The sequence below is a fragment of the Periplaneta americana genome, chromosome 9 (genome assembly GCF_040183065.1).
Source record: "Periplaneta americana isolate PAMFEO1 chromosome 9, P.americana_PAMFEO1_priV1, whole genome shotgun sequence".
In the NCBI taxonomy this organism is placed as follows: Eukaryota; Metazoa; Arthropoda; class Insecta; order Blattodea; family Blattidae; genus Periplaneta; species Periplaneta americana.
Window position 1 is genome coordinate 38,939,136 of NC_091125.1, and position 15,904 is coordinate 38,955,039.

General features: G+C 34.8%; 1 protein-coding gene across 1 annotated transcript in view; it reads left to right on the top strand.

Moving 5' to 3' along the window:
* LOC138705838 (organic cation transporter protein-like) overlaps positions 1 to 5,735 on the top strand; it is an 85,786-nt gene extending 80,051 nt beyond the window's left edge. Inside the window, exons 11-12 of the mRNA XM_069834512.1 lie at positions 3,251 to 3,432; positions 5,426 to 5,735. Of these exons, the coding sequence (XP_069690613.1) occupies positions 3,251 to 3,432; positions 5,426 to 5,605 (362 nt within the window). The 3' untranslated portion in view covers positions 5,606 to 5,735. The remainder of the gene's footprint in view (positions 1 to 3,250; positions 3,433 to 5,425) is intronic.
* Positions 5,736 to 15,904: the final 10,169 nt, after the last annotated feature.

Consider the following 15,904-nt stretch of genomic DNA (forward strand, 5'->3'; position numbering starts at 1 on the left):
TGTCTACGGACTGGAAGGTCGCGATCTCAATCCCGGGTGGCAGCGGAAATTTTATCGTTGCCAAACTTCAGAACACTCCGGGTTCATTCAGTCTCCTGTCGGGTCTTTTCTGAGGGTAAAAGCGGTCGAAGTGTGTTTCTTCTTCGAAGTTTTCTGTACCAGTACTGATATTAAGGCTTTATAACCTGACAGAGACGAATAGGCTGTAGAAATTCTGTAGCATGGGATTATCTCGACCCCGGACAAGGTATGAAACACAGGGATTCGAGTCTGTGACCCTTCCTTCCATTCAGCCTACAGCCAAATTGCGTATCGGGTCTTTCCTGGGGGTACAAAGGCGGAAGTCGAAGATCATCGCATTAACAAGGCACAGTTTGTGCTCTAGGTGGTATTTGAAGTCGCGACATATTTTGTGTTTTTTAATTAATAAAAGGCTGTCGTGTTATAGAAAATGGTAAAGGTACAGCTTAACGCTGCATTTAGGGAAAACTTCAGAAAGCCCAAGCAGATAATCTGCTCAAGTGGGTTTCGAACCCACGACCAGACGTAGCGTCGGAAACCTGAGCCCCCTCGTTACGCCTACACTGCGCCAGTGGTCTAATAAATCTTTAAAACTTATTAGGGGAAGTGTGAATTATACATTGCTGAACAGAAAATATAACAATTTCAAGGAAGGAAATGCCATGTACAACCAATTATTTAGTCCTGACAGCTCAGCGACGCGAAAAAGGGGAAGTAATAGGAGTAGTGGGGATAGTTCCGGAGTAGAAATAAGGACGAGCGGTCGGTAAAGGAATGCCGTGCAACTTAACTGTTCTAGAAACATACCGCTCTACCGCACGCATGACATCCGATCGCTCCATAGGCAAGCGAGTGACACCCCTTGGCGTAACTAAATGGACTCGCCTGACCCAGGTGCACATCTCCGGCGACTGTCAGGACTAAATAATCGTACTGTATCAAGGATAGAAGGATAATACATTACAACCCACAACAGAAAAAAGAGACAAGGGAGTAAATATTGTTTCATCATAAAACAGCATACATTGAACAATGTAGATAGAGAGAAGAAATGCAGACTGATACCTATGTTATCAGCGCATTAATAATAATAATAATAATAATAATAATAATAATAATACTGTAGTTAATGTTGAAACTTTTTCTTTTGTTTCTATTGATACAATTTGCGTAAGTTTTAGGTAGATCTATGACGTAACGTTAAAATAAATTTACTTAATTTATCAACAGTAATCTCATTAGAGGTTTCGATTTATCTAGAGAAAATCAAAACTCGAATGGGATTTAATTGAATATTACAAGATTATAAGAAAGTATATCAAATTATAAGAAATAAAGTACTCTAATACAATAAAAAATTAATTGACTCACTAAACTCTTGAAAATGTATTGCTGTACCAGTTCATCATACAAATATTCCGCTAGATGGCAGTAGTATGTTATGATCAGTGTTCTCTTGTTACCAGTTGTGTCAGCTATACAATCTTCATTGAACTCTATGAACGTTTACTAGTCAAGAAAACTTTGTTGATTCAGTTTAATTTTGATTAAAACAGTTAATATTATCGATATATATATTAAACAATCTCTGATAAGTTACTGTCCATAATGTCATACATCAGAAGCTATAACATAACCTAAATAATATAAACAGGACAAATGATAGAAAAGTTTTAATTAAGGATGATGAAATCAACATGAATCATTTTAAAAGATACAATTATTGAAAGTACAATGTTGGCAAACAAAGAAATAAATGCTAGGGAGGTGATAACAACAAATACTAGGGAAGTGGAAAAACTAATGCTAGGGAGGTGATAAAAATTGTAAGATAAGCAGCCATGATTGGTTGAAATACGTCGTTCAAATACTAGGGAAGTGAAAAAAACGAATGCTAGGGAGGTGTTAAAAATTGTATGATAAGCAGCCATGATTGGTTGAAACACGTCGTTCAAATACTAGGGAAGTGAAAAAAAGAATGGTATGGAGGTGATAAAAATTGTAAGATTAGCAGCCATGATTGGTTGAAACACGTCGTTCCGTACTGTTTTATTGGTATGAAGAAACAAACGATCACGTACTATTGACTACTTACAAAGGAATAGTAAGTTTTGCTTTTCCTTGATCATCTGAGGCCAACACTGCTCATAAAGAATGTCCAGAGAGCGCAATGGATATCTGGAGAACATAAACACCACGTAGGCTGTTCCCTCCTCCTACGGGCCAACATCACAGGGAGGTAGAGAGCATGTGACCTTGAGTGGTTGCTTACATTCTCTAGCAATCCACTGCGCCGAGGGTACAGGACAAACTGTTTGTAGTTCATCTGTACAGATCCGATGCACATGCAATCTGAAACGACATTCAGCGCACTGAATAACATGTTAAAATGTGTTGATACTATGTAAATAAGCAACTTTTATTTCTTTTTTTGCCACTTGTAACGCTTGTTATGGGTAACATTCAAACAGTGTTATCTCCACAGGCATTGAAAATTAGACACATGTTTATATGAACTTTTTTTTACTCAAAATAGTATACAGAGTGAACTACTGTATAAGTAATATAATTAATTTCAGGGCGTTATTCTTTTAAATATTTCAAGTAAAAGGTTGACTAATTTTGCTCATTTTTGCTTCCTTTCAGAGATAAAAATAAAATTGTTTCATATGAAACATTTCATACCGTGTTTTGGGAAAGGCATTAATTTAATTTCCAATAAGCTCATTTAACTTAAGAGAGCAGTGTATTATAATAATGAATGATTGAAAGAATTTTAGTTTTGTATTTAAATGTGCAGAAATTTGACCCGAACAAACGTAACTTTTCATTCTGAAAGGGAACTTTGAAATGTTACATTTGTTCGGATCAAATTTCTGCAAATTTAGACGACAAACATAAATTCTTTCAATAATTTATTATCATAATATATCTCTCTTAAATTGACTTCGCATATTGGGAATTAATTCAATGGCTTTCCCAAAATATGATATGAAATATTTCATATAAAGCAAATTTTATCTCGGAGAGGAAGCAAAAACGAGCAAAATTGAATTAAATTATTTGTTTGAAATATTATCTCAAAGGATAATCCTCTAAAATTAATGATATTACTTACTGTTCACCTATCGCCTTCTAAAATATTTACTCTCCCTTCTTAATCATTCTATACATAGTACTACATATTCTTCTTAAATATTCCTTCTATGCTCTTACTGTGTTAATTCAGAGTTGGAGTGGGCACGACTTTTGCTGTTCTTGGCGGGGAAGTTCGCCATCACCATATCGTACACAGTGATGTACGTGTATAACGCAGAACTCTTCCCGACTGAACTCAGGCACTCCCTGCTCGGAGCCTGCGCAATGTTCGGACAGATTGGTTCCATCCTTGCACCACAGACGCCTCTACTAGTAAGTACACACTGTACCACTTTCTTCTACATTTTTAAACGAGATATTGGAGTATCCATTGTTCAGTAAATATTCGTTTTCCCTGCGTACAAAATTTTTAAACAGACTCTCTTTACAGTAACTATTTATAGAATGTCATGAAATAGTATGTTGACAACTATGAATAGCATCTAACAACTATTCAGTATCTATTAACACGAATTATACATACATACATGCATACATGCATGCATGCATACATACATACATGCATACATACATACATACATACATACATACATACATAGTCCATAGCCACATTGACTTTTATATATAAGAAGATATACACGTGTGTGTGTGTGTTTGTTTTTTATTTTAGAACAGGCAAGTCCAACTACGTAGAACAAAGAGTTAATTTACTGTATATGGTTGATAGATTTTCATAATGTGAATTGAGGTGTTTAGTTGCAAAATCAGATACATCACTAAAACATAATTTTTTCAGTAAGAAGGCAAAACGTTTGCAAGGAACCAAGGATTTACATCCAATACTATTTTTCATCATACAAATCCATGTGATGTATCTGGTTTTGGAGCATAACAGTGCTATAGCAGTTGTAGAATCATATGAAGATATGAAATATAACATTAACTCCTTTCGAAAAAAAAAAGTGATGTATCTGATTTTGCAACTACACGCCTCAATTGTGAGTGGTTAGCATTATCATCGGGTGTTTTGCTACAACGAGAGTAACTCTCGGTACAGGTAGGCCTATTCATTTGATAGAAAGCTGAGGAGGACAAGAACCGATCTGGAAGTCAGTGCCTTCTCCGAAACCGAACACGAGCCTTTCAAATCAGACCAATCTATGAGCTAAGATTTCTCTGTTCTAAAAAAAGTTTAAAAAGTTAAAGGTGCTGAAACACACCTCCTGTATGGCGATCTTCCTGTAAAATATCCTTGATGAAATTAAAATCTTGTTAACAGAATTCAACACTAACACAGTTCTACTTCATTTATATTCATTAAACAAAGGAAATAGTGAAAATGAATTACTCGAGTACTTTAAAGAATACTTCTTTTGAAGACTAAATAGGTCAGGAATCCTAGTCCATGAAACACAAGAACTTCACGTTAATTGGTACACCAGTGAAACATCTTAATATCTCCTACAAGCTGACGTTCTCGGTTTTGCAGTGGTTAACATATTTTTCACTGAATTCAAAATTCGCGAATTGAATTCTCGGGGCGTTGACTTTCTAAGGGGTGACACAAATTTTAGCATTGTTTTTTTTTTCGGATAACTTGTAGTTCCAAGTAGTATGTTTACAGTAGAGTACTGGAAGAACTCCAATCCAGACAAAATTACTGGCCAACTATTCCTCAAGTCCATCAAGTTTCCGCTTTGCCTCTGTGGGTATCATCTCTTAAAACTGCAGAGGTCTTTGTCGCATAAATAGGAAACAAAATAAGAAAAGAGGCTTATTAGGCCTTCAAATGTCTGTCCGTTTAAGAGACAGCTTTAGATCTTATTAACGTCACTACAGTATCCCAAAGACTCAAGAAGTTATGAATTTGTTCAAAGAGTCTGTCTTCGTGCATGTGGACTCAGTTCATAGGTAGTCCCTCACTAAGGGAAGTAATTATACTCTTCGTTAACATAATCCACGTGACTTATTCAAATTACAATCATGTGAAAACTTGAGATGCCCTTACAATAGCAGAAACAAAAGCTATTGCACTCTTACAAATATATGCATGATAATTTCTCAAATAAAGTTAACGTGGAGATTTGCCAATGACGTGCCAAAATACCAATGGCAACATCTTTATAAGAGTGCTTTTCGTTTAGAAAATTGATATACTTTCTACTCCCATAGCTTTATAATTTTGAAATCTACTTCAAAATTTACAATGCTTCTGTTATATCATCTTGCCAGTCATGAAGTTCTCGCTTTGGACACTAACCAACCACGTTACAATCAAATTACAGGGATTGTTGTATGTTCGCAGGATAAGGTGATGGAGTCACTGCCACTGCTCCTGTTCGGGGCCATGTCTGTGCTGTCCGGGTTACTGGCCCTGTACTTCCCCGAAACTCTGAACGTCAAGCTGCCAGATACAATAGAAGAGGCGAAGAGTATTGGGAAGAAAAAGAGACGCAAAAGCGAAGAGAGTAAAAGCGAAACTTAACGAGACCTCTAACCCCGAGACGAGACCAATACTATGCAGTTAAATAGCTTTAATTGATATGACCAAGAGAATTCACAGCCACAGAATTTGGAGACGTCGCTATAAGCAATATTATTCGTACTTGATTCCTCTACACATCGGTTCTAAAGAAGAGGTGACTGAGAATCTGGTCTGGATTACAGTAATAATATTCGACATGACCTAAAATTTTGGCTTACATCATGAGTCCACGAGAAAATGTAAGCCTTGTTATGAAGACATGTATTATGCCACGTTTGCAGGGTAATTTCTAAATTATAAATATATATGTACTTGAACTTACAAGATGTATCAATCATGTATTTGAAGGGTATATTTTCCAAAACAGTTTAACTGTGATTATTTTCTGAAGGTTGAATAGAATATTGACAAACTTGCAGTATTTTTCAACTAAATTCAATTTCCAGATTAATTATTTGTTGAATTCCGTCCAGATATGGAATCAAACAGTTGTGAATCCATGAAAGCAGAACATTATTTATGCGTTAAGATGCAGACCTCATAATTGGCCGAAACTGCAATGAAACTACACTTCTAAATTAAAAAAAAACACTTCTCATATTTATCTTCTGCTTCTGCTTTTGTTTCTCCATTTCCCCCTGACGCCTTAATTCTTCACCCAGATCTCAGAAGTTTTCATTGAAAAACTGCTTCCATGGCTGTCCAAATCTGTCCCTTGCATCACTCCGTTAATTTCAGTAATCTTCACTACTCTCACATTTTATAATATGATGATTTTCGTGGCTGTTCATCTCTTGTTTTAGATTGTGTATGAATAGGCCTATAGCTCTCATCTCTGATTGGCCGTATTATTTCTCCACACAATATCTAGTGTTTTCAAAACCCATATTATTGTGAATACTAAGATCCTTTCTCAACATTGGTGTTTCAAATATAGGGGCAAGTCACATAAAGTACAGACTTACAGGTTAACATTTAGGAAACTAAATAAAAACTCATGCCTTAGAAAAACTCGGATTTAAATAATTAGGCGACTTATTTCCAACTTTTTAAAAACTATGTTATTTGTTACATTTTGATAATTACGTTCTTAAAATGATCGCACGTTTTATTTAATAAAATTCTGCAGTAGTTCGCGATACTTCTCATTAGATTCAGGGTCATTTTTCCGAATTCACTGTACCGAATGTTTATTTTTCCGAATGTACTTTTTCCCGAAATGCAAAAATCCGAAACCAAGTTTCCGAATACAGATTTCCGAATTGTGCTTTCCGAATGTAATTATGCCGAAACCAAATTTTCGAATAATTGGTTGGTTAGATATTGGACTTTTCTCTTCCGAGGAGGATTTTTTTAAAAATAAAATCGGTTTTCAAGAATAAATATTTATCCCGTTGTCCATTGAAATCAACATGATGCAACAATGCGTAACGAACACCGGACGAACAAAATAAGTGAAGCTTTCCACAACCGCTTTCAAGTGGTTGTTGGTAAACACAGTTCCAAATTCTATAGAGTTTTGTCAGAATTCCAGAAAGAGGAAAGAGATACCGATTCCATGATCCGATAATTTCTTATGGGTCGTGCTGTACGAGGGGAACCAAATACAGTGGAGGAATCTGCAGGCGAGGATTGCGGGAATTGTAGCACAGTACCAAACGTACAAAGACCAGGAGAGGCGCATGGACTACCTTTAGACACTTGGACATCAATTCACCCCTTAAAACACTTATGCAATTTCATGTCTGAAATATATCTTTTGCATTCTGTAAGAATTGTCATTATGTTTTCTGAAATATTTTGTATTCTGTAAAAATTGTCATATTTTCGGAATCGTATTCGGAACTTAAAATAGGCTAATAGCATTCGAAAAGTTGACTGCGGAAAATCGTATTCAGAAAAATGGAATTCGTTACCTACTGAAAATAATAGCATTAAAAAAATTGACTTTGGATAATCGTATTCAGAAGAATGGAATTCGGAATTAAATCGCGTTCGGAACTTTGGCATTCGGAAGAATATTTTCGGAAAAATGGGCCCCTTCCTTCTGATTATCATGAAGTAAAGTTCTGAAATGATGGTGTAAATATTTTCTGCCAAATTCTCATCTTTAGTGTGTTAATGTTATGGATGTGGCGACAGAACTCTTTATCTTCCAAATATTTCTAGGAAGAGCTTGGCGGATGTAAAATATGTAACAGCATACATCAAAATACGTGTTTGTCTGAAAATGGGGAAAAATACGAACTTGGGATTATTGTTATTGTGATGAGCTGCATGTACAATTTCCAGACGTGTTGACACAGTAAGTCCTCCATTTGGTAATTATGCCGCTCTAGCTCTGAACGAGAAAGTCTATAATCATAATTATATAAGTATCAATCTGGAATCACTGTAGTATTTTAATCAACGCAAGATCCGGTGAGGTCCATTATTCTCACATCACTAGACAAAACCATTTCGCCTACACCGGTTTTCGAAACAGTTTCTTTGGAATTTTAGGTTCCCAATATCTAAAAAATGTCGTTGGCAAAGATTTTCAAATAAAATTGACTTTCTCTGTCATCAAAAGGGTGTTTATGAAAAACTATATTATATTATAAAAATGTGTGTTTTTCAAATTAGCTCTGCTCTTGTCTGGACTACATGTTGTTGCGGATGAAGTCGAATATTTAAATGCATCATCCTTCCTAAGCCTATACCATACATCAACAGTGATCTTGCTAACATTTTGTAGATCTTGAATCCTGTTTTATTTTTCACTTGCGAAAATTTAAATGAGAGATTTATTACTTCCATAATCTTTACAGACTAGGATATAATCATATTCTATAGGTACAGTGAGACTCTTAAGGTCGCGCAGCGATTAATGATAGCGCGCTGTCTCGGCCGAAGCGGGCGCGGCAGCCTCGCTTGTTGTTTGCCTCCCGGTTTTGTTCTTTTGGTAGTGAGACAAGAACGCAAAGCAGCATGTGCCACCCATTAGTGTTCGTAAATTGAGATAGTTAACATCGGGTTGCGTAACGACACCTTTACCAACGAACGGTTTACACGAGAGAGCTAATCACTGCAAGTTACCTTTTGTAGCGTCCGAAAACTGAATGGATTTGCTCACGGGTGACGCAGCCTCTCACTATTGCGCGGCAAGGTATCCACTAAGCGAAGTAAGCATCATAAGGCAGTCTCTGTTCTGTTAGGAACGTTTTCATCTGGAAATCATGTAAAAACAAACGACGACACTTTCGTATAGAACGGTATCTATGATAGTTCTTCGCAAGAAACACTCTTTGCTGCAAATAGTACATATTCACATATTCACAGTACGACCACAATCTAGTATATACAGTCACAAAGCTCAATACATAGTAAATATCCATCTATAGATAGTTGCTAACCACTAGGATCGCTAATATCGCCTCATTACATACAATGCGAAATAGTACCGGCACAGTCTATTGTTCCTAGCACCCTCACAACTCAAGCTTCGTGACTGTATATACGAGACTGTGGTACGACTACGACTGAATATAGCTTGTAACCGACCTCTCGCTTGCCGACTGCATGCCCTGCATGGGCTACAAGCGATGCGTCACTTTAAAAGTTCAGAGATCCCTTTATATACGGTACTTATTTATTTACTCTTCAACACAGTACTTCATAGACTGTATTACGAAAAAAATTCTCTAGTTCAAGAATTGAATTAACACTCAATGTTACCGCCAAGAAAATTAATTAATACAAGAGGAAGAAAATCTAACATTTAAAATTCTTTTACCCATGAATTAAAAACAGTTTTTCAGGAATATTCTACAAATGAAGGGTACATGGGAATAACGATCAAGGTCCATTTTAGAAAGTTTCGAGAAAAACAAATTTTAATGTTTAAGCACTTAATACTTTGTTATGTGTGTATTTAATAGAAATTGACGTAGTGGAATGTCAAGAACGATTATTTCTTGTTACTAGCTAGATCACATGATAGTAATTCCTTTCCACTATAAGATGGCATTATTAACTCAATTTCGATTTTTGATGGACCTTGATCGTTTTTCCCGTGTACCCTTCAAATATTTCTTTCCCAGTTTTACGTTGAATTATCCAAAGTAATATCAAAAGTTAAACCAAATATGAACCATTATTTTATTAAAATGTTATATAATTTCAAAGATAAAATGTGTGAAAATACCAGAAACTTTGTCACCTTTCTTTATCTCAACTGTGATACATTTACTCAAATTAAATAATATAGGCCTATAGCGAGGACTCATAGCACGAATAGGCCTACTTATGTATAAATATAAATGAAGAAGCATTTGGGAAAGGCTGGATCCTTTCTAACATGCAAATGGAAAGTTTTAAATTTAATTTTACCTATTTATATAATCTCCTATAAACATTATATGTTACAAAATATACACTAATATATAACATAGGTATATATAATATAGACGAACTCTTTTACAAAACATTAGGTTTATTTCAGTAGCGGTGCAACTATAGAAATGAACATGATAAACCTAATCTTTCGATCATATATTTTCGAAAGTAAAATCTTAAGGGGACACAAAATATGCACGAGGCCTACTATTCTTGCTGCCTTTATAGTTAAAAAAACTAGTTTCCTTTTTAAGGAAATAATATGACTATTAAGATTTGTAGACCGCTCGCTATCCAGAAAATGAATTCACGTTATGCTTGGATTTCTAAGTTGCTACCGAGGACAATAAACATTAAGTCCAACCGGTTGAAAACGACTTTAGTGACAAATACCTTATATTTGCTATCAAGGGCAAGAAAATTCAATGTAGCAATTTGAAAACGACTTCAGTGAAAAATTACTTATATCGAAAAATAATATCCAAAAAAGAACTGATTACATTTCTCAGGAATAATTTCGATTTTTTCATAGTCTTCACGTGTTATTTTTTAAAAAGCTTTGCTTTACATGTAGGCCTAATAAGTGAAAATCTGATTGTTTACTAACAAATTTGTATTATATTATATAGGTAATTTTCCTTAAAGTAAACCAGTACAACTGAAAATGCATTTCCACGACAATAGACACTAATTAAGAATGTTGTTCTTATGGGATAGTACTTATCGTTCTTCCTTATGAATTCAAACACTTGAATAATGCGTGTTCAAATTAGGTTAAAAGTGAAAAAGTTGGTTTTTCCGGAAAAATGCCCTTCACCGTACTAATTTCTAACATATCAAAGAAACTTACTCTACAACATTCAACCAAATCAATGTTAAATGTAAAATTCTCAATGAGAGTTTTATCGTTTTTTCTTCCCTTTATTGTATTCCATAGATCTTACATCAGTATTGTACAGGTAGCTTGGAGATGTGGAACAAGTCAAAAGTTGGACTATACATAATACGTAGCCAGCAGATTAATTCAGTTTTTTAAGTTGGATTGAAGTTATGAGTGTGGATAAATTTTGTTAATAAATTGTCTTCTCAACCCTTTCTCTTGACTTTTCAAAGCATTAAGAGGGAATTCCTTTTTATAACGTTTGAGATTAACATAGGCTAGATGAAATCTGCTATGTGTCTTATATTAAAATTAACTATTTTTAATGAATATGAATGAATGTTTTGATTAGTATTAAATGTATCTTGGTTTTTAATATAAAATATCATCAGGGAAAGAATGTACTCACAAGATAAAGTCTCTATTTCTAAACTTTAAAACATCTTTTTACATGATGTCCTTTTATGCATACCTGCCGTTATCTTGTAGCATCCTTTTGTGAAACAAACATATTTAGCTTCACATGAGTTGCCTGAAAATATTAGCCCATGTTTCATTATAGAATCAAAGTATGCAAAGTCTGCCATTTTAAGGATCTCAATTCATAACAGCTTGAGCTCAATTTAGGAGTAATATATTCTATGTGTGTTTCCAGCTCATCCAAACCAAGAAACTTTATGATTTTATATTCTTTATGGTCAGTTCCATTAAATCTAATATTGTAGGAAAACTGAAGACTATTATGTGTACTAAATTTGATTCCACTGGTCTTATTAACATTAAGTGGTAGTTTATTTATACGAAACTATTTATTCATTAGGTTTAGAACTGCATTGGAAGTGTTTATAAAGTGACCTTATTGCTTACTAGAGATAATCACAATTGTATCATCTGCAAATAAAATTACCTGGGATAAATTTTATTAATGGTTGAGGTTAAATCGTTAAAATGTAAACTAGAAACAATAATGAGTTCAACATTGATCCCTGCGGGAGCTCCATGTTCAATATTTATAAATTCTGTGTGGATAACTTTGTGATTATTTGGTTTATTTATTTCCTCTCTTTGTTTTCTATTCAATATGTAAGATGTAAACCAACCTAAGGTTCACATTTAATTAACATAAAACTGTTGTAATTTGTTTATCAATATATTGTGAAGAACATAGTTAAATGCTTTAGCTAAATCACAAAATATCCCTCCAAGTTTCACTTCCAGATAAAACCAAACATCCTGACTAATTCTCTTTAGTACCTTCTGATATCTAAACGTAGTAATATGTGAAAATATCTCTGCTATCCTTGTCTATGATACTAGTAATGGCAATAATGAATTTAATTTAGAGGTATTTAACTCTGCCTCAGATATATAATTTTCACTGTCAGACTAGCATACTTTGAACATGGAAAGCAGTTACCTATCTAAGAGATTAAAAATATGAAGAAATTATTTTAAATAGCATAACATCCGAATAATTTAAACAATAGTACGTGTTTATCAGCACGACCCATTTTATAAAATTTTAAAATATTGTCTATAAACTGTAGTATGTACTGGTTTGAAATAATATAATATTAATAAAAACTTATTGCTAAATTAAATACAATTTAAAGTCCATTTATCAATAATGATATTAGTTGATTCTACGCGACGAAACTTTTTTTCTAAGTTTTTAAACATTATTTATCATACATAGATTCACACATATGAATATTAATTAACACATTCAGGATTAAACTTGAATCATAGAACAGTATAATTTATTTGGCTGAAATAGTAGCACCTCTTGTTTAACTCAGCATTACTTTTTGGAAGAAAGAACGAGCATAAGGCTTTAAAATAAGCTACCAGTATTCTCGTTGAGGAATTGTAACTTTCACATTACTGTCCACATTAGTTTATTGTCCTTACATAGCGATTTGGGTGCAACTTATTGCCTAAAGTAAACTACAACTTTTAATCAATCCGTGATGAACTTCGATAATGTGTAATGGCTATCTACTACTTCTCACAAACCATTGTGCATAATATATTTCGCTCTTTCAAGATATAAATAACTTCTGTCCATACTAAATCCGCTCCAATGTACATAACCCTGACTGTGAAAGCAAGTATTATTGACGTTTTCTTAGGCTATATAGAACATTACAGTATGTGTGACTTGCATAAAGACGATGCTATGAGCAGGGCCCAAATTTTAATGACATTTTATCAGGAAATTTGCTTGTTTCAGTTATAATTCTGTTTTCCCTATTTACACTCAGAACATATGTTTTATAAGTTATCATTTTAGCATTATACAATTTTAGGCAGTTACTTTCATGATTTCGGTTTATTTTAAGCATTTTTTTTAAATTCCTTACATTATCAGAAGCGAATCCTCTAGATTCGAAACCCTCTAAAGGCAATTTTTTTTTTTCAATTGAGTTATGTGCACCAATAGATAGTCAATGATGAGTTCTATTGATTTATAGTGCTTTGAAATCCAAAAGCTACTAAATTTCATGCAAAAGTTCAGTTAAAAATTACTGTTGGGTTCAAAATCTCCACTCTTCGACACCAGTTACTTTTAGAATCCTTTAGTTTGTGTAACTGGATAGAGGGGATTTTGAATATATAGGATTAATTTGAATTTCGCGTTTGCTATTGATAAAAGTAGGCTATATTAAAGTCACAGGCCGAATTTGGTATTTCCAACTTGTCTGTAAATCCAGTGTATATGTTCATTATCAAACAATTTAGTTCGGTATTCAAAGTTTAAAGAGTTACAGCTAGAACAGCGGCCATCAGCACAGTGCACCCTCGGACTAGCCTCTGTTACCCGCGGATAAGAGACTGCATTATGGTGCATCCGTGGCTGCTAGCTGGTATGCTCTCTCCCTCTTCCTGCTGTACGACGGGGCATATTATGTTGCGCTACTTACCCGTTACCCATTTCAGCGAGTGCTGACGACCACTAAGCTAAAACCATAATTTCCGCCCCGCATTGATTTTCCAGTATCTAATATGCCATTATTTTATTATTAAGATATGTTATTTTCATGTTTTACAATAAAAGACGTGGTCTTCGAAGTTTGATTTACTAAAGTATAAAAATAATTTTAAAAGTAATGAATTATTTAAAAGAACTTGTTTCCGAATTCAGAGAAGTTAATATTCTCTAGAAATAGAAATGTTCTCTTTGTTAGATCTGGTAAACTAAATTGTCGTAGAGAAGCGAATCAGTATGCAACTGCACATAAGTCACGACAAGAAAATTACAGGTGGGAGTAAGAAGTCTCAGCAGTTGCTAGAGCGACAACAAACATAACGCTATTTAGAACGTGGGAATAAGAAGAAAGATATTCTATTCAGAACAGAAATAAGAAGTCTCAACATTTGCTTCGGCGACAAGAAAGATACGCTATTCAGAACGGGAATAAGAAGTGTCAACAGTTGCTAGGGCGACAAAAAAGATACGCTATTCAGAATGGGAATAAGAAGTGTCAACAGTTGCTAGGGCGACAAAAAGAAACGCTATTCAGAATGGGAATAAGAAGTGTCAACAGTTGCTAGGGTGACAAAAAAGATACGCTATTCAGAATGGGAATAAGAAGTGTCAACAGTTGCTAGGGTGACAAAAAAGATACGCTATTCAGAATGGGAATAAGAAGTGTCAACAGTTGCTAGGGTGACAAAAAAGATACGCTATTCAGAATGGGAATAAGAAGTGTCAACAGTTGCTAGGGTGACAAAAAAGATACCCTATTCAGAATGGGAATAAGAAGTGTCAACAGTTGCTAGGGCGACAAAAAAGATACGCTATTCAGAATGGGAATAAGAAGTGTCAACAGTTGCTAGGGCGACAAAAGAGATACGCTATTCAGAATGGGAATAAGAAGTGTCAACAGTTGCTAGGGCGACAAAAAAGATACGCTATTCAGAACGGGAATAAGAAGTGTCAACAGTTGCTAGGGCGACAAAAAAGATACGCTATTCAGAATGGGAATAAGAAGTGTCAACAGTTGCTAGGGCGACAAAAGAGATACGCTATTCAGAATGGGAATAAGAAGTGTCAACAGTTGCTAGGGTGACAAAAAAGATACGCTATTCAGAATGGGAATAAGAAGTGTCAACAGTTGCTAGGGTGACAAAAAAGATACGCTATTCAGAATGGGAATAAGAAGTGTCAACAGTTGCTAGGGTGACAAAAAAGATACCCTATTCAGAATGGGAATAAGAAGTGTCAACAGTTGCTAGGGCGACAAAAAAGATACGCTATTCAGAATGGGAATAAGAAGTGTCAACAGTTGCTAGGGCGACAAAAGAGATACGCTATTCAGAATGGGAATAAGAAGTGTCAACAGTTGCTAGGGCGACAAAAAAAGATACGCTATTCAGAATGGGAATAAGAAGTGTCAACAGTTGCTAGGGTGACAAAAAAGATACGCTATTCAGAATGGGAATAAGAAGTGTCAACAGTTGCTAGGGTGACAAAAAAGATACACTATTCAGAATGGGAATAAGAAGTGTCAACAGTTGCTAGGGTGACAAAAAAGATACGCTATTCAGAATGGAAATAAGAAGTGTCAACAGTTGCTAGGGCGACAAAAAAGATACGCTATTCAGAATGGGAATAAGAAGTGTCAACAGTTGCTAGGGCGACAAAAAAGATACGCTATTCAGAATGGGAATAAGAAGTGTCAACAGTTGCTAGGGCGAAAAAAAAGATACGCTATTCAGAATGGGAATAAGAAGTGTCAACAGTTGCTAGGGCGACAAAAAAGATACGCTATTCAGAACGCGGGAACAAGAAATCTTAACAGTTGCTAAGGCGACAAGAAAGATACTGTATTCAGAACAGGAATGTGTCAACAGTTGCGAGGGCGACGCTATTCAGAATTGGAATAAAATAAGTCTCAAGTTACTTGGATAATCATCTACCAAGATACACAAAATTTCAGAAATGTTCAGGTCTGTGTGATATTTTTTGTTTGTACCAATTGCACTTGGGAAATTAACAAACAAAAAATTTACAAACTTCCCGAAACAGCATTAGAGTC